Source organism: Phalacrocorax carbo, chromosome 2, assembly GCF_963921805.1.
Source record: "Phalacrocorax carbo chromosome 2, bPhaCar2.1, whole genome shotgun sequence".
NCBI classification, from domain to species: Eukaryota; Metazoa; Chordata; class Aves; order Suliformes; family Phalacrocoracidae; genus Phalacrocorax; species Phalacrocorax carbo.
The window spans coordinates 76,422,682-76,448,594 of NC_087514.1; the positions used below are offsets into that span (position 1 = coordinate 76,422,682).

Sequence of the window (25,913 nt, forward strand, 5' to 3'; positions counted from 1 at the left end):
AGTCTACACCTTCCTTAAGGAGGGCAGCGGAGGGGGAGGCACTGATCACCTCTCTCTGTTGACCGACAATAGGACAGGAGGAAATAAAATGAGGCTGCTTCAGGGGAAGTTCAGATGGGGCATTAGGAAAAGGTTCTTCACCGAGAGGGCGGTGGGTCACTGGAACAGGCTCCCCAGGGAAGTGGTCATAGCACCAAGCCTGTCAGAGTTCAAGGAGCGCTTGGACAGCACTCCTAGTCATATGGTTTAGTTTTAGGTAGTCCTGCGAGGGGAGGAGAGTTGGATTTGATGATCCTTATGAGTCCTTTCCAATTCGAGATATTCTATGATTCTAAAACTACAAATTATGAAGAAATAATACTCCAGGCCTTTATTTCCCCACTTCACCAATTTACAGAAAAAGGGGGATTTGGACTCTCAAGAATACTTCATGCAGTTGTTTTCTAGGTCTTTCCAAATTCTTTATTCTTCCAACTACTTTACTCCTGGCAGAAGTCTCTGAGGGGACCCATATCTCTACTCATTAAAACGAGTCGTTACCATATCCTTGGGGATTTATTGCAAAACAGTTGAATAGCCAGCACAGACCATGAAAGTAAGCTTGATATACTGATGTATTCTGCTAAATACTGTGCCTGTCTTCTTTCATTTTCAAGACAGAGCAATTTTTGGTAGTTTTGACATTGAAATGACAGAAGGCTACATCTCTTATTGTATAGGTCTTTTCTGAAAATAAAAGAGAGCATTCTGTCCAAGACAGAGTATAATTTTGTTATTATTGTGCTGTCCTTCATGATACTGGATATTCAAGCTAAGTCTTGTATATGCCAAAGACATCATATCATTGACATCTGAGATCTCATGCCCTTGATCACTGATAAAAGTAAAAATGTTGCCAGATTTCTCAAAGAGTTTCTATCCAGTGCATATTAATATCTCTCCTAGCTTGTTGCGTTAAATGAGAGCCGAATTCTGATTCTTTCCTGCAGTTGGATGACTTGTGACAGCAAAAGTTGACTCGGTAGAGGACACAGTATGTAATAGCTGCATGTCAAGGTTTTCTTCCTTTACAGCTGAAGAACATTTCTCCAAGGAACACTGAGTTTTTCATAGGCAGTGGCTGGCAGGTGGTTTTGCGCCAGGGCAGAAGCAAGCTTTTTTTCTTTGTTTGGTGTCCTCTGTCAAAGATCTGTGATGTCATGATTTGGAGGTAGGAACACAGAGCCATTTTTGGCTTTGTTTCCTAGAAGATTTTGGTTGCAACTAGACAGTAGAGTAGGTAGTTCAGTTCTGTAATTGTGTCTGTTCCTCTTCCATTGTCTTCTGGAAGTTTGCTGGAACAAGGGCTTCTGATGGTGAGTCATTTATTTAGGTAATATTGTAGAGAACTCGGAAGAATCTGCATTGCTTAGTTACGTATGGCTCAGTTTGTGCTTACTTATAGGGGATTAGTTGCAATGGAAGCAGATCAAACGGGGCTGTTAGGGGAACCAAACATAAAAAGCAACCAATTGCCTAGATAAGGAGCATCCCAACAAACATTTGAGCTCTGTTAATATCTGTGAAAAGGCACCTCCTTCACTCCACCCCTGATTACGCAGCTGTTTGCTGAAGTCATGAACTTTGAGGTTAAAAGATCCACTATGCAGGAAGGGAGGAGAGAAATTGCTGCAGGCTGACCCTGCCTTGCAGAGTCAGGGACTGCACCACACAGGCTGTAATTGGGTCACCCAAAACAAACCAGAGCAAAAATAGGTACTTGAGGGGAATGCCACGTATAGGTAAGACAGTATGCGCATAGGTCTCCGGGCTGTTCTTTAGTCCATTTCTTGGAGTAGTCTGCCTGCTTTGGCAAATAAATCATATTTTGTTTTGAAGAAAAGGCTTCTGTTTTATTGCACACCATTGCTGTCCACAGACTCCTGAAGGAAAATTCTTGTGGGTGCCAAGCCCAGTTGGGCCTGCTCAGTAAAATGGTTCATCCCCAGTGCAGTGCAGTTCAGAGACGTGCCAGAAAGTGCTTAGACTACAGATCCTACCCAAAGGGAACGGAGATGCAGACGTGTTATTGGAAAGGGATGAACTTACCAAACTGGAAAAGACCTGACAATGTGCAGGAAGTAACCTTTTTCTTCGGTTTTCAAAACAGTCTGTCCAGGAACCTGGCAGGTGTTTAACACGTCCACAGTATAACACCAAGTCAGGGAGATGGCGTCAGGTAAGGCCACCAACCAGGACGGCTGACCTAGTGCCTTTGGTGGTTAAGAAATGAGCGTGTGTCGCTAGTGAGGAGCCTGCTTCCCAGCTGTGCGGTCTGCCTCCAGTACAAAGGAGAATCAGTTGATCTAGGAAATAAACAGCTGATCTGAGACCAAATTTTTGCTAATTCTGGTGAGCAAAACTCAGGTCATAGAGCTGTACTGTTTGAGCTTCTGGAGTTAAAAGTAAGCTAGTGTTTTCCTAAATTGAATCAAGCAACTTTTGTCACAGTTTCACATACTTAAGATCTTTATGTTTAGTTTCTAAACTCTCAGTCTCAGAAAATGCAAAATAACCAAGCTAGATTTCTGAAATTGTGTATATCGTTGCATGTGTATTTTTGTGTCTGTGTAACTTGCCTTGGGATTTACCATGATTATCTGTGGAAAAAAACCATAACTACGCATGCAAATAACCCATTAGATGTCTAGCTGTAGGTATAGTTGCAGCACAAGCCCATGCAGGATTGAATATCTTACCCAACAAAGAGAAGCTGTAAAAGTTGCCTTAGCTTATAAACCATCTACTCATTTTAGGTAGAGTTGTACCCAGGGATTTGGTAGAAATATTTCAGGGGAATGTGCCTGCACACGGTGGGGAAGGCAGGTTGTATGTCTGAAGAACAGGCTTTTGCTTATGGTAAAGTTATTTCTTTGGACCACTTTTCAATGGTACATGCAAGAGAGATTCTACAGATTTGACGCTTTTTCCAAAAAAGGTTGGAGCTGTACCTAAAGCAGCCTTTTCTGTTCACTTGCTGCAATTTTAAAAATTAATTTGGCTCCATCACAGTATCTACAAGCGTTCTTGCCAGTGTTCAGCATCAGCATTTAGTCCCTTGAGCTCTTGATACGTGCAGTGTATCGTTCTGTTGGCAATCAAAGGAGCCAGGTAAGGTAATTACTGCACCCATTACAATGAGTCCCTGGTATAGGCTGGGATATTTTGAAGTTGGTTGCCGACAGGCAATGCATCGATCTGCATTACGGCACGTTGAGTGTCTTCTTGGAAGCATGGCCTGGTTCCATACCTTTAGGTCAAGCAGTGGGCTATTCTTCTCATATAATCAGAGATATATAATTGTGAATGAAGAAATGCTGTTCCTTATCATCAGCATCTGTGGATGCTGCAGTGACAGATTACAGACTCAAAGGCACAGTTGATGTTAGCATTGGTATACTGGAAGTGGAGCAGGAGGCCCCACTGAAAGGTTGGCTGAGCTTGATATACAGGTAGTCAAATGAGCCTATAAAGTGATTCTAGTTCCCATGCTCACTGAGAGGCAGTCATTTGCATGCTGTTACTCCATTTGAATTGAAAGGTAAAATTTAATTTGAACTCTTCACCTGGCTAATAATTTGTACTGTGACCTATTTTTTTCTCCCAGGAATAAAGCTTCTGCCATGGATAGTAAGGCCAAAATGGAAGGTTTAGACTTGATCAAATACATTATTCCTGTTTAGCTTTTGTGGTGACCCTAATGTATATCTCTCTGATAGAATCAAAGCTCAGTAACTTTGATTTTGGAAGAGCACCCTAGCATATATATTTAAAACTAAGCGTATGCTTGGATGACCTGAGGACTAGGAAGGAAGATGAGCATTTGTTTAAGTATTTTCCTGAATCAAAGCCTTTGGGAGTTTCCTTCATTCAGTCAGGAAGCAAAGTACTCATCAATTGATTTTTGACCAGTGACAGCTAACCGATACTGAACAAACTTTGACTGTCAGATGCTGCGTACTTGCAGCCTGGGTTTCTGTTTTTGCCATGAAAAGAAGGAAGTTCACAGAAAAATACATGACCTATGTTCCAGTAATAATGTAATTGCAGCCTTAATACCTAAGGATATATAAGATGTGGGGTTTTTAGGGAAGGATAACACTTTTCATTAGACCAACTGATACAGCTAGAAAAACACAGATAAGCTTTAAGTAGTCTCAAGACGCTGATGAAGAGACTAAGCTTGCAAACAGCCCCACAGGAGAATGTTTGGTTAACAATGTCAACAGTTGAAGGTTTAAAAATATCTTGAACGATCATGTGCTTTTCTTTGTTATAGGTCCCTCTGCTCGTTTGAATCATGTATAAAGAACAGGTAACTGGAAAATCTAACCCCATATGCACCCGTAACCATCATTCGAGGTCTGAAGTGGCAAAAAAACATCAAGAAGTTTAGTTTATTCTCTTGTCTACAAGCCAAAATAAGTTGTAGTTAATTTTCTGTGTGTTCCTGCATAATGGTTCTAAGGGGAAAATATGTTTGTCTGCTGTAAAGCTTCTGTGCCAAGGAACTGTGTTTTGCCTCTGAATATTTAAGGTTGCCAATAAACTATTCTTGTTGGCAGGTTAATAAGAATATAAACACTGTGCAGTCCTGTGTTAATACTTACTTGTGTTTATGGGCAAAATTAAAAGACTTCGCTAGCTGTCTGAAAAGTAATACTCATTTCAAGTTGTTAAAAATATGTAACTATTTCAAACTATTTGCTTGCTGCTTATTTGATTTGGAAAAGGGCTGTAAGCAGTTAGGGTGAGAACCAGAATAAAGATCTATAAAAAACAATCACAACAAATAAGTTATGGTACAATATGAAGGACCTAAATTGTCATATGCTGGAGTCATTGTTTTTTAAAATGAGGTGAACTTTATATCTCTGGTGGAGCTCTGAGAAAGCAGGCAGTCAATAATGAATGTGAGACAGTGTCTGCTGAAAAGTTACTTATGGGAAATGACATACAGAATGCGAATACACAGAGATACACTGAACCCTAGTAACATTCATGGCACTTCAAAAATATTGAAACACCTTAAGGATCTCTTTCTGCAACAGACTGTGAAGGTTATAAATAAGATTTAGAGTACTGCATAGAGGTCCAAGATTTAGAATTCATTCCTGCGCTGCAAAGTGAAGTGAAGCTGGTTTATATCAGCAGCCAGGACTTTTGTGGTCTTTTGTTCAGGTCAGCATAAGCTGGCCCTTGTTTCCAATTCATATGGATGTTGTGTGTTGTCTCCCAAGTATTTATAGCAGCACCTTTTTCAAATGGTAACTACTTCGGTAGTTGTTGTTGTACATATTTTGAAAATATTTTGTTAAATTGATTAACTTAAAAAGGATAAATGAAAATGCTTTTTCACATTTCCTATGTTGTAATGAAACTGAAGAAGAGGAACTTTGTACAGTTACATTTTTATAATCACAGACCAGAGTGGTGGCAGATTCTTTTTTCTTTTGGAGATGAAATTTAAAATGTATAGCGATGTAAAGTTGAAAGCATGAAAATGTTTAGCCATCTGCATTTAATGTGACTATATATTATATATTGTAAAATATTGATGTCTGTTAGTGCCACAAATAAAAACAAAATCAAAACCTGACGTGGCTTGAAAGACTTTTTTTTGCCAAATGTTTTCCATTTACAGAAACAAAGTAGGACTAGAGATGGATGTAGGCAAACCAGTATGCTGCATTTGATATCTCAGGTCTAGCACAAAATGTCTCAGGCCAGGAAGGGGTCCACAACTAATCTGGGAACACAGTAGAAATCACCAGCTAGAATCAAGATGTCAGGGTTACGTATATTTCAACAATAATGCAGTACCGATAATGATCCATTTCCTCATTAGGGAAGCTAATATATTCAGAATTAAGGTGCTCTGTCACCCCCTAGGATAAATAAGATCACCTTTGTTGACTGGTTAGCCTTCTTTTGCCTTAAGAGTCTTCTCAGTATGCTTTAGATCAGAAATAACATGTTAAAAATGCTATCACAGGAAAGGATTCAGCCACTCGTAGGCTTGAATGCTGTAGAGAGTCCCACCAGCGGCGAGTACAGCTTCCTCGGTCAGGTGCTGTAAGACAGAGTTCGGTGCAGGTCTCCTTCTGCTTGTTCGTGGTGTTGCCTGAAGGCCCTGGGTCTGTAGCCCCTCCTTACTAACACCTCTTTAATAAATGTAATAAGTTGTATGGGTACATACATCCCAATGTAAGGGAACCAGAACTGGATTTTGAGACAATAAGATCCTCCGGGCTTTGCGATGCGCAGGGTCTGGGTCTGTGTGCTGGCGCTGCATGGAACTGAAGTTTATAAAAGAATTATTCATGGATAAACTTCTGAGTATCGAATTCCCATGGGTAAAAAAATGTAAGATTATGAACAGCTGCAAGATGAGATGTCACCTTCACTGTGACAGCAAAAAAATTACGAAAAAGCCTGCTGGCTCAGTCACAGCTCAAGCTAAAAATGGAGGGGGAGTTCAGCTGTCTGCAGCAGGAAGCTAGACTGGGTGCGCATTCCCTCCTCATGTTGATGGGAGATGTGTATGCTCTCACATTGTCATCCAGGTGCTGTTGAATTCCTGGTAGCAGCTTAATTTAATCCTAAGTGAATGGATCTTTTAATATAAACTTATTTTCAATGAAGTCTAGTTATAGACATGACCCTTCCATGTAATAACTTTACATTAATGCTTTAGCAGCCTTCATTTGGGAAGTAAACATGTGTCAGTGTTTTACTGCGTATCAGACAAGTGCTTTTGGAGCTCTTCACCCCATCAGTCCCTCTTCCACCCCACTTCAGGACTAGGGAGCTAGGTTCCTACTGGATTAAATGAATTCAGGGGACGCGCTCCAGCACGAATTGGCATTCAGTCGGTGGAACCAGACAGGAGCTCATCCTGACTTAGAAGAAAAAAAAAGAAATGTGTCTGGTAAAGACACCGTGTCCTCATCACCAAGTATTTTGATCTATGTATCTGCTTTTACTGGTCCACCACTGTGCTGGTGCAGACACAGCCTATGTCTAGAGGTAGACATGCTGCCTAGGTTAGTCCCTGAGGGGTCCTTTCATGGCGCTGCTAGCTGGACATCTGCAGGCTGGCTTCTTTTTTGAAGGACTGAAAGAAGGACAATCGGCAACCCTTTTCCCCAGTGTATCTCTCAGCCTAGATGTTCCCCAAATACTCTTGCCTCACTTCAGCCAGAGGAAGGAGTCTGACACACGCCCGATTCATCTGGCCCTTTATACTGTCGTCTTGAATAAGATATTTAAATGAGGTGAAAAATGGTATCACCAGGGAAATTGAATGGAGAATTTGGGTTTGGTATCTTCATTCCTTGTACAGGTATAAATCAGTGTTCAGGGCTGGGAGAAATCTAGCCTCATGTCTCAAATAAAATTTGTAGGTCTCCCATCCCCTTTTTTACATGTTTTGATTAACTTTTTTTTTTTTTACTGAGCTCAGAATATTACTCAACCATAAAGCCAGCATTAAATCGTTCTGATTAGATATTTAATTTTAAATACTATTGGCTGTCTGCATGAGCTATTTGACTTAGGGGGCTATATTATAGATTCTTTCTTCTCGTACAGACAGCCTGCTCACACTGGATGTGCAAAGTATTGGACCAAAAGACCTTTCGACACACACATCAATCTACAGAGTTTCAAACATGGCAGGATTCAACTTCCCCAGCTCATACAAGTGATTTGCACAATTTATGCTACATTTACGACAGCCAAAGATAGGCACTTTATCAGTGTGTAGGAGAAGGAAGGGAACGAGAGATGCATTTATGAAACAGTGGAAAATGGCACCCTGAGGTAGTTCATGGTTATTTTCCATCTCCAGAAAAGAAAGTAGCAGTTCTGTTGTTCGGTGCTGCGTAGCATTAAGCATGTGGTTTAATTTGAATGCAAAATTCCACACAAATCTTGATTCGAGTCAGTTTGTCTGAGTGAAATGTTCATAAATTGGTTCTTTGTTGGTGCAATATGAAAAATAGTTGTCTTCTACAAGAGCTAATTAGCAACTTTTACATATTCATAGTATTTATTTGTGTGTATTGTTTCTCTACTCATCTCTAATCCTCTGTTGAGTTACGTGTGCGTTATGTGTACCAACACGCTTTGCCTCTGAGACTTCTGTTAAGGTTTATGAGACTATTCTTATTCTTACTCCATTTGTTGCTGTTGAGCACACAGAATAAAATATGCCATACTCCTGCTGTAGCTATAGCTGCCGTAATGGCCGCATTTCCCTGCTTGCAGAAAATGACCTTTGCAGTGGCAGAGTTCCTTTATTAAAGAGAAAATGAAAAAAAAAGAAAATCCTGATTTTTCAGTAATGTTCACCTGGATTTGGTACAACATTGTTCCGATCTGCTTTTATTCTTTTTGCTGGGCAGGGTGTGGAGTTTGATTCACTGATGATGTCTTCATTTGGCTGGAGAAAGTTTCCATGTAGTTGAATTCCCAGGGTTGTTCATCAACGTGTGCTAAGAGGGATGAACCTTTCTAAGAGCAAAAAGGTCCTGTTTTTTTGTTATTGTTATAAAACAGTCTTAAGTATTTCCTAGAGAAATATAATTTGGTTAAGTACTGACAGCCTATTGATGCTGCACTGCATATAAAAGTCACGCTCTCGTGTTTGTCTACCAGTTTGAGGATTTTTTTTGTTCTTGTTTAAACATTTTTCTGACCTGTTGCAATACTGAAGGCTTTTTAACAAGAGGCATAAATTGGAACTACTTAACAGGAATAGTGCATGTTTTTCACATTTAAGGAATTTAAGAACAAGCTCTCTTCCATTGTCTGTTCCCCCCCATCACTCGCTCCACGTGTACGGGAGCGCGCACGCGCGCACGCACACACAGAGTCTCCATTGTTTCAGGAAGTCAGGAGTAGTTCTAACAGTAGCTTTTTTTGTCCTGTAAAATAGGGACTTTCAGAAAGGGACTAGGTTTTGATGCGGTCCCAACAGCTATATGCGGTCACTGCTGGGTCACTGCAATGTCAAATCCAGCTCCAGATAATGCTGGCCAAAGCCAATTTCTTTTCCTTTCGCTTTTTTCTTCTTCAGTCTTTTTGTCTGTAGACTGATAAAAAACATGTGTATGCCACGTCTGTTTTCCGAGGTCTTTATTGTGCTCGAAGCCCTAAAGGTTTCCCCCTGAACAAAGCATAGTGGTGTTGCAGTTGATCATCAGACGAAAGAGGACATTATTCGTACACAAACACCACTGTCCAGTTTGCAATTCAGGAGCTGAAAAAGGAAGCGTTATTGAAAGAACGGGACTGTGGAACATCGTTGTCTTCTACATCGTAACCTGTGTTTACTGCAATAGGAACAAAGCGAACACAGTGCAGATACGCATGGGTTTCCTTTGTCTGCTTTCGCGTGTTCAACAGAGGCGTTTCTGTCAGAAGCGCTGGGATCTGTCCCGCGTAGCGCTTGGCACGGGAAAGCGGGTCACGACTTGAGGGCTCGGGTTTGGGTCGTACCACTGATCGTTTGCACCACATTTTTTTTTTTTTTCTGCCTTGCAATAAACCAAAATGTGGTTTGATTTGGCCGGTGCTCGAGATGGCAAAGCAAGTGCTTCCACTACGGCGGTGAGCAAAGGCTCTTCGGGTGAATGGCAGCTGAGGTGGGGAGCGATGCGTGATTCCGCCTTTGCGCAACCGCAGTACCCAGATCCCAAGAGCTGGTAGCCCACGCGGTTTCATCTCCTCCTTAAACCAGAGGTAATGGTAAAGAGAGAGGGAAATGGATGTGTCTGCCCTCTGACAAAACCTAGCAGCGAGGCACATGTAACGCAAAGAGCCGTGGACCTCCCGTCCACAGCAACACCTGACAGTGCAAACAGCACACCGGAGGCACCTCGGTAAGCCGTAGGTCCACCAAAACTACTGACGCGTCTGGATCTTGGAAGTCACCAAAGAGATCCTGCGACTGCGGGTATCTCTGCTGATACAGCTACGTGGTCGGCTAACGTGCTCAAGACCGGACTCAACTACCCCCGTGGTAGTTACCCCCTTTGCTGATAAAATCCAGCCCTCAGTCAATCCTCCCAGCCAGCCCTGGTGGTGGATGTACCCGGCGCATCGCCTCAGCGGCCGTCGCTGAGCACAGAGCGGTGGTTTGGCTGCCTGCACAGCACGTGTCCCCTCATTCCTGAGCCTCGCTGCTAATGTTCCAAACTTCCCAGCTTACGGAAGGAACTGTCAAAGGTAATTTGCAGATAGCCAGTGCTGCAGAAGTGCTAAGAGTTATATTTTCATGTGTTGATGAATAATTTAGCAACAGTCCTGTGTTACGTAAAATTACTGCTTTACTGCTGCTGGGGCCAGTGTTCACACAAAGTGTTCTTCTAAGCCCAGCTATACAAGTTAAAGCTTGCTAGTTTTATCCTATGCATCTGTCATTAGACAGACTTTTTCCAGGTTCAAACTGGGAATCAGCAGGTCTTTCATTCCGGGAGAGGGCTGTTCCCCTTCCTCATTGTTATTTATAGTCCCGATCACCCTACCTATTTTCCAAATAGTCAGTTTTGCACTGGGTCGCATGTTTCAGTCGGCGCCGGTTTTCCCCACAGGACGAGAAGGATGCTGTCTAATGTTTTTCCGTATAAACGCCATGGAAATCAGCCATCCTCATAGACCTTTGCTTTATATTAAGGAGCAAGCGAAGACACCATTTCCATGCAGAGCTGGCACAGGCTTCATCCCTGTACCCTGTGGCTGAAGCCTGTGGGCTTACAGGGGCAGGGGGCCCGGAATATGGACAGGTTTTGGATCTGTCTTGTTTTGGTTTCAGGTTGGAAATTGTTCCGTTGAGATGTTGAGATTCTACCCCTTCTGTGCTCGGAGGGGGATTAAAAGATTAGGGAATGAAAACAAAGAGCAACATTATTGCCACCGAAAAGCACGTTTGTAAGGATGAAGCGAGACTGAAAAGCTGCCGTAATTCAACACCAGGACGCATCCAGAAATGGAGAAACTCACGGGTTTCCTTAGGACGCTGCATCTCAGCTACTGTTTCTGCCATATTCTACAAGTGTTGCCAAGAGATGCTTAGCTGAAAATGCAAATATGTTCAAGGCTGAAGGATCAAAGAGCAATTAAATTAAAAACTGCTGACAGGTCAATCTTAATAGTCATTTCCATGCTGAAATAAGTCAATAAATCTTAGCTTGCAATAAATTTTACCACATAAAGGTGGGCTTGCATAACAGGAAAATGTAGTAAAATATAGCAATATATTTTATGCAAATGCTTTTTAAAAGTAATGAGTAGCATGTTTTATTCATCTTGTCCTGTCATCAAAGCGGTCAAGAAGACATTGGACTTCTGGAATGGGTTAATCCTTTGCAGCAGCTGTATGCTGAGCAGGCAGAACGTCTTCTATTTATATTACTATTTGCTTATATTTGTAAATACAAGCCTTAATTGAGCTCCTGAGCCCTGCTGTGTTTGGTACTGTGCAAACACAACGTGAGTGACTGTCCCTGCCCCAGAGACCTTTACAGGCTAGACAAGTCAGAAGAAGAACAGGCTGGGAGCAAAGCGGTCAGGCGACTTGCCTGAGGTCACCCAAGATGTTAGTGGCGGAGGCAAAACAGGAGCTCGGGACTCCTGTGTCATATTTCGGCCCCGTTCTCCAAGTTATGCAGCTTCCTGGCCTGTATACTAAATGCAGGAAGTATGGATGAAATAAGAAACAAACTTAACCTCTCATGGTATGGTTCAAGCTTCAGAGAGACAGGGAAAGCAGCTGTTCAGCTGGCTTTCATACCGGGCACCTTAATGTACCCTTGTGGTGTTATTTATTCTCCCAAATGCATGAAGCAGGAAATGTTAGATAATATTCCTAGGTACTTGTATCTATAACTAGACACATCTCCAACAAACACATAATACAAGAGGGAGTTGGGAGACAGCTGCTAAATTTAAAGCAGATTTTCTGGATGGTACAAGTCCCCTGATTGTTAACTAGCTTATATCTCGGTTATAGCTTCCTGCCAACCTGTAGCTACACTCCCCGCTGTCCCCAGGGGGAGACCGGAGAGGAAAAGATTCCTGATATTGCCGCTTCAGCAGCGCCCGAGCGCTTTAACAAGGATCTTTCTATTAGCCCCTGTATAAACATAGGATGGCAGCCCAGGAGGCAGCTCCGGGTGGAGGGAGCATGGATCACTTTAAATCATTTGCACGTTCTAAATCATTGGGCACGATCTGCAAAAAAGTAGATCCTGTGTTACACACTCCACATGGGAGGCAACGGAGACTATTTCAGGGTAATAAAATTCCCAACAAGTGACCCAGCACAGGAGAAGTCCTGTTCTCAAAGCCTTACATCAGCACCGGCTCACAACTCGCCCTTCTTTTCACGGTGGAAAGACTGGGGATTTTAATCCCGATTCTAAAACAAGTCAAAACTTGGTGAGCGCAGTGATTGCACAAGCAAAGAAAGGGCTTTGGGACAGTCTGTACTTCTCCCCCCGCCGCACCCCCCCGCCCTTTTTCTTTTTTCTTGCATTGAATCAGAAGAGCTGTCCTTAGGTTTGTGTGGTCTCCAGCAAGATGCAGTACCTCACTTCCAGAGTGTTTTTCCTGGCGCTAACAGATCGCACAGAGCCCAGTCCAGGGTAATAACCTGCTGCGTGTTCCCAAAACTGGGAACAAAAGGTGAGGATTTCTTGTTTTCCTCAGGATGCTGATCTCATGTTACGCTACTGAGGGTGCAACAGGAATGAGATTTCAAAACTAATTGCAACCAGGTCCCTTCACGTACCTTTTCCTTTAACCAGAATAAATTTTTTGACTGTTACCAAAACCAGGAAAAATGCACATTTGCCTCATATTCCCAGGACATTAAATTGTCACCAACAATCAAAGGTGGGATTAGAAAAAACAGGTTAATTTTCAGGGGAGGTTTCTCACATGAGCAGGTAACGTTATTCTCCAGAGCAGCAAACCAGTCCAGCACTGGAGCCTGCCAGTGAAATATCAAATGGAAGGCATAAACCTGGTTTTATAAGATCATCCCAGCTCTGCTGACCTGTGCCTAGGAGCAGATTTTATTTTTAAGTGTGTGAGGCAGAATTATCGGAGATGAAGAATCATGAGTCAGACCCGCAAAATCATGAGACTGGTCTCCAGCATGATGAGGGTTGCATTTTTTTCTGTTTTTAAGGCAACAGCTTCTGCCGTGTGGTTTGGTTTGCCTGACTTCTGAAGCTCCTTTGTCTGTCCGTGGGGTGTGGACACGACTGTCAGCGCTGTCCTTTCCTGCCTCATCCCCCAGCTGCGCTGCGGGGCCAGGCAGGGAAGCCCAAACCAGCCCCAAAGGCAGCACGTCCAGGAGAAGGGATGTTGTGTCAGCGCTTGGCCAGCCCTGGTGAGCACGGCTCCTTGCTCGGCCCCCGTCCACCCTAGTATCCCCACACAGGCTATTAATTGCTGCTTAAACACGGAAAGAACCAGAATAAGGAGGATTAAAGCACAATATTCCCTGCAAGCACTGCCATCAAGCCGGGAAGCCTCCCTGCCTGTCAGACTACTGAATATTTGACCCACATTTGCCAGTGAGCACTGAAAGGTAGTCCAAGCCAGTGCCCCCAAAAAATCCAGCCAGATTACTTATTAAGATGTTTTTATAATATTGGGGGGGGGGGGGGCAGGGAAGGAGCCTGTCTTTACAGTTTTTGCTCAGGCTTGGTCCACTCATAGGTTTTGTACTGGTACAACTATTTCCATTAGAGGTGTGATATTTTTTTTACTGAAATAGATAAACCAATATAACCACCAGTTGGGGGACACTGTTCTACTGGCACAAAGATGCTTTATACCACTACAGCTTATTCGCCTTCTTGTATGGAAATAGAAATTTCAGCATAAATAAGCATCTTTATACTGGTATAGCTGTTTCTACCCTAGGGAAATTATACCATTTTTACTATAGCAGTGTAGTTACTATTTTGCATGTGGCCAAGCCTTTGCAGTGGTGCACCTTCTGTGTAGAAGAGCCCTCGTGGTGACCAGTGCCTCACTGTGCCAAAAAGCTGCAGACAATCCATGAGATTATTCAGGTATTAGTTATTCCTTCTATTAGGCTATCAAAATCTGGAGGAGGAGGGGTGCTTTTGTTTGCTTTTGTTGGCTGGTAGAATAAGCCATGTATTTGGCATTGACTAGCAGTGGGTTTGCTGGTATCTAGAGACAGTGGACAGATAAAATGAGAGTCGGTTTTTGAAACACTTTACAATGAGGAAGAGTCGCTCTTACAACATCTGCCTAAGTCCATTTTATGGAAGGGGAATAAATCTTTGGTAGCAGAAGGGTGTCACTGAGTGTCTCTCTCCTTTGGAAATGAGCATCATTCCCTTGCTCACACATGGGTATCTCCAATGTGCCTCAGCACCCTGCAGGAGCAAAAAGCCATTGTCCTCTGGGAGACTGGCCTATCCAGTTGTCATCACTTACAGGCAGTATATGGTAGGGAAGAAAAAGGAGAAATACAACTTTTAAGGGTAGTCAGCAGTTATGCAAAGCTTTTCACCTTAAAATGCTTTGCAAACTCTATTTATATTTAAACTCATGTCACTAGAGTATGTATGTGCGAGTCTATCTGTGTGGGTGCTCTGTCCTTTTTTATATGCTCTACATAAACATACAAGGAAGATAGACAACACTCAGTAGGTCAGTATATGTAACAGGAAAATGAGTGAACTGTGCATAGCAGTGGTTGGAAAACAGTTGAGCTCCTGCTGTCAGGGCATCTGTGGGAGGCAAGGGAAGGGAAGGGCATTGTCTCACAGCCTCTAGATGAACTAAAAATTGAGTTAGCTGCCCCATTTATGTGCTCAGAAAGGTATCTTGAAGAATGGGGTGGAAAATATTTTTAAATACTTGTTGACAGTGTGATTGCTTATGGTATTATTGATGGAGTACGCAAGTTGGTGACCCAAGTCCTATCCCGCTGTATACAAATGAACAGTTTTTGTCTCTTTAGCCTTAAAAATTTAGAGGTCATTTTGGCAGTGTGAAGAAGATATTAATTCACCTGCTGTCCTGATGTCCATTATGAGAAAAATCACAAAATCAGAGCAGTAGCTTGCTTTTTATGACTGAGGTCTTCTGCAGACATGAGTCTATTATTGAGCTGCAAAGCTCTGTAGCCCTTGAAGCTGAGTTGCAGGGGTGAAGGTCACTGGTCTGCCAGTAACCACGTTGCCATTACATGAAGTTTTAATCAGCAAATACTGGGCAAATATAGCTCTGCTACTGTACTGTTAAATATAATGGAATTTGCCCCATAGATGACTGCAGGTCCTTGTTGTTAAATCAGCTCTGCCTATTTACCTTTCAGTTGCAGCTTAAACATGTGAAATGTGCCATAATCCATCTTTTCCCACATCAGAGGCTTGAAGAAACCACGTTCCTGTAGGATTGCCTATAAAGCGGTAACGTTTCTTCATTTGCCTCGCATATCAAAATTCAAGGCAATCGCTCATTCATTCTACATCATAAATAATACATGTACCCAACCAAACACAAAAGGCTGTACTTCTGTCTGCTTTTCCTCTACACTTTAATAAGATCATCTGAATTTCAAGATGAAATGTGCAGTCTCATATTTAAATCATTAGGTCCCAGTGTGGTATTTCATCTCATTTTTGCAAGGTCGGGCTGGCCAACGTGGTCAAAGAAAGAAAGAAAGATAAAGACTTTATCAGCAGAACAAATGTAACTGATTCATGTTGAAGAGGAAATAGGTTACCCATAGAGGGTAAAGACTTGCCAGAGATTTTCAAGGGAGCTATAAATCAGTGTTTTCAGACCACAGTGAGGTGCGCCTCCCCTGTGGAACAGTGTCCCACAGTAATGAGCCCTCAGCTCCTCTGTCGGCCCTTTCCAGCGTTTCAATGTGTTTTGCTGAACGGGTGGAAGTCCAGCTCCCAAAATGCATGTGGCAATTTTTGGGAAACCGGAACAATCGCCCAAAGAAAACAAAATTTCACAATCTCAATATGTGGCCAGGAGCTAAAACCTCCTGGTTTCTGAGTAGTTTCTAGCCGTGACTCCCTCTTTGGAACAGAGGATGGTCCTGAGACCCAGCAAGCCTGGGTTACATTTTTCCCTCCTCACAGACTTCCTCTGTGACCCTGGGCAAGTCACTTCATTCTTGCATACCCCAGTTTCCAGTCCTTTGTTTGCACAGGATATCCTCTCCTGTCCCATTTCAAAAGAAACCTGGCAAAGAAAAAGGAGGCATCTGAACTGCTGTGTATTTATTAAGCACTGGGGAGGTCCAAGTCCTGGGCAGCAAGACTTCTAACATATCACTATTATAATAAGAAGGCAATTAATTTAACCATTCTATGCTGACTCCCCTGGATGTGAAACTGCAGATATTTATGGTGGGTTGCTGACTCATAAAGGTGTTGTGGGTAATGTTTGTGAGGCTTTTTGTTGATTAGAGGTGCTAAGTATTCTTTACTACCAAAAGATCTCAGCAAGCGCTTGTACAAATGCATTGGGCACAGGAGTATCTAAGTAAATGCTACCACTCTTACTAGCTTTAGCACAAGCAGGAGCAGGACCTCAATCACAATCCCAAAAAGAGTGAGACAAAAATTTGGCAGGTAAAGTACAATACATTCTCATGTCATCTTCATATAACCACTTAGCCAAAAAAATGTTCACCTATAAATCCAAATAGGCCCAGACAACTGAACTGTAAAGCTAGTTTGCAGAAAAGGTTTCCAAAGCCCACATGGTCTTTTATGAATTCGATTAAAACTGGACACAAATGTTACCTTGGATCACAATAACCTGGGCAATGCCAGGATCATTCTCAGCAGTGACATCTTAGGCACAGAATAGCTGTAGAAGCACATGATTAAAGCATGTAGAATGTGTAACACCAGCACAAGTGTGACGCCTCACCCCCTAGTTATACCCAAGGTAAATTCTTCCAGATGCCCAAACCTGCCCCCCCCCCCCCCCCGCCCCACTTCTGTGATGCCCCTTACAGGACCTTTCAGGAAGAAGAGAGGGGATCACAAACAGAGGACCTTTAAGGAGAGCTAACTAGGCTGCGGTGGAGGACTACAAACTGCAACCACAACACAACTCTAACCCAAGTCAGCTCATTCAGTACTAGTCCAGTTTGAGCTAGTTGTGGTCTCTTTGGCTGGTTGCTTGTCCCCTCCACCATGAGAAGCTACTCTAGGAACCCGCTGGTGTGGCGCTGAGCTGTGGCACGATGTGCTTTGCTCCCACCGGCTCACAGGGAGCCCCATTTCCAGCTGTGATGCTGGAGGCAAGAGCAGACCTTAGCAGCTGGGGTGGAGCTCATGGTGTCACTGCTTGGGGAAGAGGTCAGGGATTTTCAGAATTTCGTGTCTCCTCACAGCCAACACAGCCAGACCACGGCAGTCAACAGACCGCTGACCACAGAGCAGTCACTGGCCCACGCTGAAGATTATTCATGAGAGGAATAGGGTTGTTTCCCCCTCCAATTATCTTTTTATTGCTGAAAGCAAAAAAAGAAACAAAAATAATACAATAATATGTTTTTTCAAGTCCATGGGTTCAAGATAAACTAGCAGGCTTAAGAAAAAAAAATGTCCATAGAGGACAAAGTGAAGAATTATGACTATTCAAAACAGCACATATTCTTTCCTACTGCTTTTTCTCTCTTCTCTAAGCTGCTGAAAGAAGATAGGCTGACAGACATTGTACAAACAGCGTTTTGTACATGAGGCATCTAGAAATTTAAATAAATACGTAGAATGAGCTATATTGACTGCCTTATATCTAAATTAATCACGACAGATGGAATGGGGAAGATGTTACATGCTTCCTCACACACACACACACACACACACACACACAAGCAGGAGTCATACCTCCTGAGGAGGTTAAAAAGGAAACCTGTAAAGTGATGGATGAAAAAATAAGTCCTCTCTACATTCATTTAAACATGCATCCTCTGCAATGCTTATCTGAACCCTGAGCTCTTAGAGGCACTGATAAGCGAGACAGACCTATTAAAGCCTCATTTGAAAATCTCCAGAACGTGCACCCAGCCCTGTGTCAGCTGAAACTCTGCTGTCCCCAGAGCCCCCAGGCTCATGTAGAAGCATTAGCAATGTCTAAAATAGCGTGGTATGTTGCTTCCCTGTGCCTCACCCCTCCCAGGCTCTGCCTCTGTAACCGGTGATGGTCCATGACTCCCCTCTCTCCTCTGCAAATACTGCTCAAGCATCAATAAATATTTTCTTGTCTTCAGCTCTTGACTCCCAGCCCAACTTCATCCCTGGGTCCTGTGCCACACATTTTAAGCTGAAGACTGAGGTTTTTCCTTATAAACTCCCTCCCCAGCTTCCCCTGCTCCTTCTGGCAAGCAACCAGGTCAGCTGCCAGGATAACCCTGGGTTCTCCTGGAAAACAACCAAATGAGCCTGGCTTTCTTCCTTGCAGAGGCAGCAGGTCTTTCCAGCTGCCTGGATGGCTCAGGCTTCCTAGAGGGATTTTTCTGATGCTCAAGCAAATCTTATGGAGAGAAGGAGGAGTCACAAACAGAGCAAGGGCAGGAAGCCTCCCTTCAAAAGCAGCCCCATGCAGCACGCCTCTTGGAGTGCAGTGGAACCTTTCAGGGTGGCCTTAGAGTTGCTCTCACTGTCCCTCAGCAAGTGGATTCACTGGTGATGGCCTTAAGCCTTTTTACACATGCAGTACTAGAGCCAGCTGGGATCCGGGCCTGTTTCTAGAATAATTGGTGTCCTAAGCGGTCATGGTAGGAGTTGGAAGGGACCTCTGGAGATCATCTCGTCCAACCCCCCTGCTTGAGCAGGCACACCTGGGCAGGGTGCACAGGACTGTGTCAAAAGGACACAGCAAGGGCCTGCTCATACTTAGTCTCATCTAAGCACAGTCCCAGTAGCTGGGGGTTAGTGAAGGAATGGCCACAAGTGCCCCCCACAAACTGGACCTCCCTTCTCCTACCCTGCCACAGATGGATCAATTAAAACCCCACCGTGGCTGGTTTGCCTCGCAAAGCAGTTCCCTTGAGAGTGTAAGCCTTGCTCTTAACTCCTAGACAAAAGTTTGTCAGTGACACATCTCCCATTTTGCCCCAACTGTATACAGATGGTTTATGAGCTGTCATTCCCTTTTGCCAGGTCTTGCCTATGTGTTTGCCATTAGCTTGAGAGCTTCCTAACACAAAACTTCCCATGGGGATACAGAGCTGGAAAGGGTCTTTTCGCTCTGCTGCTGCAAGCCACACTTACTGTGATCCCATTCACAGATCATCGCTTCTCTAGCACTAATGTTTAGAACCTTAATAGCAGCTGATAAGCCTAGTCAGCATGTGTTCATGGGCAGTTCATATCTCGTCTACCCTTTGGAAATGTTGGAGAAATGCTGCAAAACTTGCAAGCTGAAAAAAGGTCTAAACCTTGACTTTCATTGACTTCATCCTCAACCACAGTGAGCTCCCAGGTGTGGCCCTGCCTCTCCTCTGCAAGTCCAAACCTTATCCCTATGGCAGGCAGCTGCTGCAGCAGGACTGAAGAGGTGTTTTCTCACTTACGCCGAGATCTGAGCTCGCTTGTAGACATGTAGCTGAAGAGTGTATTTGCACAGCAGAATAGCTGGTAGCTATTGTGGTAGAAATGGGCTCTGTAGTCTGCTCAGCCTTACAGGTAAGTACCTGCCTGCTTAACAAGCTGTTGTTTTGGAGCAATTTTTAGGATCATCTTGTATTACAATAGTCCTGGCTTAAAAGCTTTGATGTGTCTGTGATAGAAACTTCTGCTCAAGACAGGTTTTTTTTCCCCTTGTTATAATCCTCAAAGTGCATGAAAAAGTCCTAAAAGGTTTGCTTAAATTTTTTGACCTGTACGGTAGTTTTATGATAGCCTTGTTCATGCCTGCTGAGAGGACTAATGAAGTGGATTAAGAGATTTCTCTACCACTTGCTGAAGAGGCAAGGTCATATATTTTTTTAGACATATTCTCTCTGAACTGCTGGGAGTTCAATGTGTATAAACAAAGGGCTGGGCACATTTGGGTTCGCTTGCATGATTGGTTTGCTAGCGGTAGTGGTACTCCACAGGCTTTCCCGCTGCAGGGCACAGGTGGTTGGCTTTCCCCAAGACCCCAGTGCTCACATCAAGTAAGCCAGAAAGAAGCATGCCTGAAAGTCTGAGCTGAAGGAAAAAGAAAGAGAGAAAGAACGTGAATTTCTGAGCTAAAGCTTAAAGAAAATAGATACACAGCTTTCCTATCTTTTATGAGATGAGAGAAGCAGTCAGGCAGGTAGGTAGACTGGATTTTTTGTTATGGTTCTCTTTAAGGCCTTAAAGGAGTTGCATAAAAACCACAATCTCATATCTTTCTTTTCTAAGTATACTGAGTATAGTAAATGGTCTTATCTGATTAAAGAAGCAAAATCCTGACAGAAGGGGAAAAGATGTATCATTTTGTGAGCAAATGTTCCTGGCTGGTTTTTGTAGCCCCAGTACCAGCCTGTAAGCCTTTGGACACAATGAACTCTGTGACCTCCTCATGGGAATTAAAGGTGGTTTGATATTTTTTTCTTTTCTGGTTTTTTTTTTTTTTCCTTACTGTTCCAAGTGATAGGAAGCTTGGCTGGAGACATTAAAGGACATTAAATTACCCAGTTTCCAGAGCTCACTTTCCTACTTAGAAGGACTGCTTTTCCTTTTTTTCAGTTTGATAATTTGTTGCTGCCATCTGTAGAAAGGTCAGTCTTGCTCACATCGTACAGCATTTCTTTTAGACTTCTGGGTATTTTGTTAGATGAGAAAAGGCTCAGAGCTGTCACCCTCCATGCTGTACAGGTTCTGTCTTGCACTGAATATTGGAAAAACTTCTCATAGTTGCATTAATAAGATTGAAGTCCATTTGTAGAGGAAAATTGCTCTGTAGAGCATTTGCAGAGGTGATTGCTGTATCAAATAGAGTTGACATCTTAATTGCTGGGTGCGGACAAATCCTTCTCTTCTAGAGTAAAGGCAGCCCCTGGTGAGTCAGCATTCACAGCCTTCCTGTCCTGGCCTGAACACAGCGTCCTGAACGTCTCTCTCTAATATACTTAATCAATTATACATATGATACTGGCTAAGATAAAGCATGAGCTCTTTCATGGTGGAGGGAGCAGTGTGATAGCTAGGGTCCTTTCCTTCTAACAAGGAATTGTATCAGGACAAAGAAAACTGTGGTACCCCCAAACTTGAGGTTTCCCTGCAACACTGTAGTACCAGAACTTTCCTGGCTTTTTTCTAGCCATCCTTCTTTACACTTCGTTATAACTCATACCTGCAAAGCAGGCTCTTTAAAATATCTTCAGCATGCCCCATCCATGGCCACGCTGGTTACAGCACAGGACTTCTTGGACCACAGTGGGGTTTTTCCACAAGCTCTTGCATCACCCCAGCAAAGCCCTGACAGCTTGCTCTCCCACCCAACCTGTCCACACAGTGCAGCAGCCCATCATGCAGTGAAGCAGCTCTGCATGAGGACCGCTGCCTCCTGCAAAGTCCCAGTGTCCATAGCCACCTTGCTGGTTCCCCTTATGGGGACGCGCTGTTAGTATGTTCTAAATAAAGGCAGAGGGAGCAGGGTTGTTTCTCAAGAGAGCTTGAGGAAGAGGCAGGGACATGAACGACTGCTCCATATACATTCCTATAAGGACCTTGGTCAGGAGCTTACACCCAGGTCTGGGGAGCATGCACATCCTGGGCCAGAAGTGGATGAGCACTTTGACCCCATCATATCACTCTACATCTGTGATACCAAGCCGTGATATCAGCCAAACCATTCTGGACATTATCACCAATTAGAACTTCTGTGGCCTTACATCTTCTAAACCATCCTCAGCTGGTCGCTGTCTGCGACATCCCGAATGCCAGCACTGCCCATGGGAGGCCCAGTGTGCCCAGCTGCGTGTAGGCCAGGAATATGACACAGGTCTCCCACCACCATCTCCCTGGGTCCTGCAATTACTGTGCTTGGAAGGACATTATGTGTTTTACCCCACAGTCCCACTGATTAGCCCAGGCTTCTCCCCTACTCCAGTTGCCTTAGTGCCCACCTCCACAGTAGCTCAGGCGCACCCCAGATGACCGTCAGGTATTTGTTCAAGCAAGCTATAAGGTGGCTGAAGGCTAGCTGATGCTTCTGACAGGGCCAGCTAGCTGGGAAGTCCTGACAGGATTGCCATGGCTTGCTGTGTGCTTTCCAGCCTGGGTCAGCCTTGTCAGTCTCATGGCTCTGGGGAGATCACACAGTCCAGAAAGGGCTTTCTCCTGCCTGACACCAATTTTCAGCATAGATTGATCCTCAGAGATGTGACCCTGTGAGGGAATAGTTGGATAAATGTGTGCCTTTTCTCCTGTCCCTCCACCTTGCCTCCAGATATCACATCACTTCTTACAGCCATGCCACTTGTTTGGCCTCGGATATACTGACCCTTTCTTCTACCTCCTTCAGATAATGTCCCCCATCCTCCTCCCTTTCCCACCTCAGCAGCCTGTGTCTGCTCCTGCTCTCACTTGCATTGGTTCTTTCCTGCCAGGCCTGTCCTCGAAACCACCCATGTCACTGCTCCTGTTCGCAGCTGCCCTGATGGCTGGGTTACCTCCCACTGGCATGACCTGACTTCTCCAGTCCCGCTTTCCCCAGGATTGCAGGAATGGGATTTCCAGAGACTTTGGATAAATACTGGTATTCTTTACATGATTCAATCACTTCAGGAAAGTACTTGAGCTTCTGAAACAAGATTGAGAGGTACATTTCATCTCACCAGCCCAAGTAATTAAAAAATACGTTGGTTTATTCTCCTAAATTAATGAGCTTAACTTAAACATCTGATATTTCAGAAGTATGTATTTTAGTTCTCTGTTTCTTTTCTAGTTTTGCAGTCCTTTTGAGGGCTACTCAAAACTACCATTTCAAAAACTGAAAGTTGGGCTTCAAATGAGATCACTGTACCCAGGCAATAGGCTGAGAACAGAAGGGAAAAAAATGAAACCTGCAATGCAAAACCCATTATAAGATCCTGAGCTGTCAACATCAAATACTTCAAGCTAATTAGAAGACCAGACATGTCAAGCCCAAATGGGTATTTGATTTACTGTGTACCATCACAAATATATACTCATGGGTGGTCTAATCATTGCTCCTAAAGCAAAGAAGAGACAGTAGTAACTGCAGGCAGGCATACCGCGTGCTGGGGCTGGGGCTGGGGATGCGGAGGGGGACCCCTTTCTCTTTGTTGACTTTCAGCAGAGAAGCCACAGGGGAGCACAATGTGAATTGGGAAATCGCGTCCCCATCATCTTTCACTGGCACTTCTTGCAGCACAGAATCACAGAATCACAGAATCCGAGGTTGGAAAGGACCTCAGAGAACATCTAGTCCAAGAGCACAGTCTAGACAAGATAGACCAAGTGGGGTTCCCCAGGGATCAATATTGGGCCCAAAGTTATTCACCATCTTCATAAGTGACCTGGATAACGGGATAAAGTGTAGCCTGATGAAGTTTGCTGATGACACCGAGTTGAGTGGGGAAGTAGACACTCCAGAAGGGAGAGCTGCTCTGCAGGAGGATCTGGATAGGCTGGAAGAGTGGGCCAGCAAGAACCTTATGAAGTTCAACAAGGACAAGCGTAAGGTCTTGCACCTGGGAAAACATAATCCAGGAGTGCAGCACAGACTGGGATCCACCTGGCTGAGCTCTTTGCAGCACTCCTGTGCTAAAGGATTTTGGGTGGGCCTCGGTGCTGGGTGTAACCTGTGCATAGGGATGAGGAATGCTGGACTACCCTTGCATGGGGGGTCTGCCCAGACTTACTCCTCATGGTGGGATCACACAGTCTGCAAGCAGCAATGGAAAAAGTCACCACACAAGAAACACAGTGCTCAGTGGCATTCATATCTGCTTGGTTTTAATCCCAGTTCTGCTCTATTGCCCCTTCTTCAAGTCCACAGAGGGTGGGGTGATGCTCTGAGGTAGGTGAGGTATTTCTGCATCAGAAGGAGGCTGGAGGCATGGGCAGGGTCTGGGCATGCTGTGTGGGTCAGGCACAAGGGCTAAAAGGAGTAGCAAGCAGGTTTTCCACCGCCCCAAGACAGTTAAGTGAGAAAGTAAACCCCTTTGTGAGCTGAGGAAGAGCAGAGTGATGCTGGGCTGGGACAGGACTGGAAAGTCACCGGTTGTGCCCCAGCACTGAGCAAGGCCCCCGTTCCCCACCGGCCCTCGAGGGAAATGCAGGGAGGGGACAGGGAAGGAACAGGCAGTTTTGGTGCTGGATCTGTGTGGCACCAGCCCTCTGCCCTTGGTAGCTGTGCCTTGGGGGGAAGCAGATGGGACCCTGGCCCAAGGGGTCAGTGGGAGAGCCGGGGAGAAGCCATGGGAGGTGAGAGGCTCCGGCAAGGGCCATGAGAAGGAGGCAAGCTCCACCAAAGCACTGTTTTCAGTCCCTACTGTCAGGCAGAATCTGTTCAAGGACAATATATTTCTCCATCGTGACAGCTCTGACAGAAGGTGCAAGTGTGGCTGGTGCAAAGCCCTGCCTAGAGGCTCACTTCCTAATTATCAAGAGAATTTAGGAAGAATTCCTGAATATTTGTTGCTGTTTACCAACACCCTGATGGCCACCTTGCTAGGGCAAAGCAGTTCTGGAACCTGGAGACCTTTGTTAAAAACATGCCAGATAAAGGCTGGTGGAGAAAGTATTCATGGTACAAATGGGCACACGAAGACTCTGCACACAAAGGGATGCACAGGCTTGGAGCTGACAAAGGAGACAAATGAGCAATGATTTTCTGGAGATGTATTTAAAGCAGAATAATGAACCTTATAGAGGAAGTAGCCATACTCAGAGTGCAGGAATGGGAGGGACTCAAGCAAATTAGGAGGCAAATATAAGTAAAATACAATTCTTTTAAGGAGGGTGTTTTATACACAACCAGTAATTAAACTTGTGGAACTTACAGCCCCAGCTGCTATTATTGAGGTCAGCAAAGAAATAAGATTTAAAAAGGCCCATGAATAATAAAAAACACCAAGCATTGCACTCAGTAGAATAACGAATTACAAGGGATATAAATCACCATGCTTTAGATCATAAATAACAATAAATTGCCCAGTGATTTGAAGGCAACTTTTGCTATGGGCAGGTTCCTTAGTAATTGTTCATTTTAGCACTTCTTGTCCTTTTTTTCTCTGAGCGTGTGGTGCTGGCTACTGCCTCAAGAAGAGAAATGGGTTTAGCTGGCAAGCAGGTATTTTCTGTACACGGTGTATTGTAGTGAAGAAATTCAGCTTCTTCTCTCAGATAAGAACTATTCAAGAGGGAGTTTCCCTTACAGAAACACTACAGTAGCAGCTGAAAACCTGGGGTATGCTATTGTAACCCGTAATGTTGGGGAAAAGCTTAAATAAATTTTGAACTATTGTAGTATTTTTAGCCTTCCCAGGTCAGTTCCTAGTTTTTGTCATAATTTTATTTACTTGTTTATTTGTTTGGGGATTTTTAAGTAAGTTGTAACACAATTTCAAGATAAACACTGTGCTTAGACTATTGTATTTTTGTGGCACTTACTTTCAGCTGCTCTGACAGAGAAACTGATTTATTGATTGGATAAATGCATGTTGCTTCAATTGACACACCAGAAAGCCTAGTCTTGAGCTATTTGGATTCCAGATCCTTGCTAATAGAGATTAATACAGTTCTCTGAGTTAACATTTAATTTCTGGGCTGCCAAAAAGAAAGTAATTTGAAGCAGCTAAGAGACAGTCGTGGAGCTGAGCTGGGTACAAATTGAATCAA

At 43.9% G+C, this 25,913-nt stretch overlaps 1 protein-coding gene across 10 annotated transcripts in view; it reads left to right on the forward strand.

The window, feature by feature from the left end:
• COBL (cordon-bleu WH2 repeat protein) overlaps positions 1-5,638 on the forward strand; it is a 162,619-nt gene extending 156,981 nt beyond the window's left edge. For all 10 annotated transcript variants that reach the window (XM_064443297.1, XM_064443298.1, XM_064443302.1 and 7 more), the window contains one exon: positions 4,319-5,638. In XM_064443297.1, the coding sequence (XP_064299367.1) occupies positions 4,319-4,336 (18 nt within the window). In that variant the 3' untranslated portion in view covers positions 4,337-5,638. The remainder of the gene's footprint in view (positions 1-4,318) is intronic.
• The last annotated feature ends 20,275 nt before the right edge of the window (positions 5,639-25,913 follow it).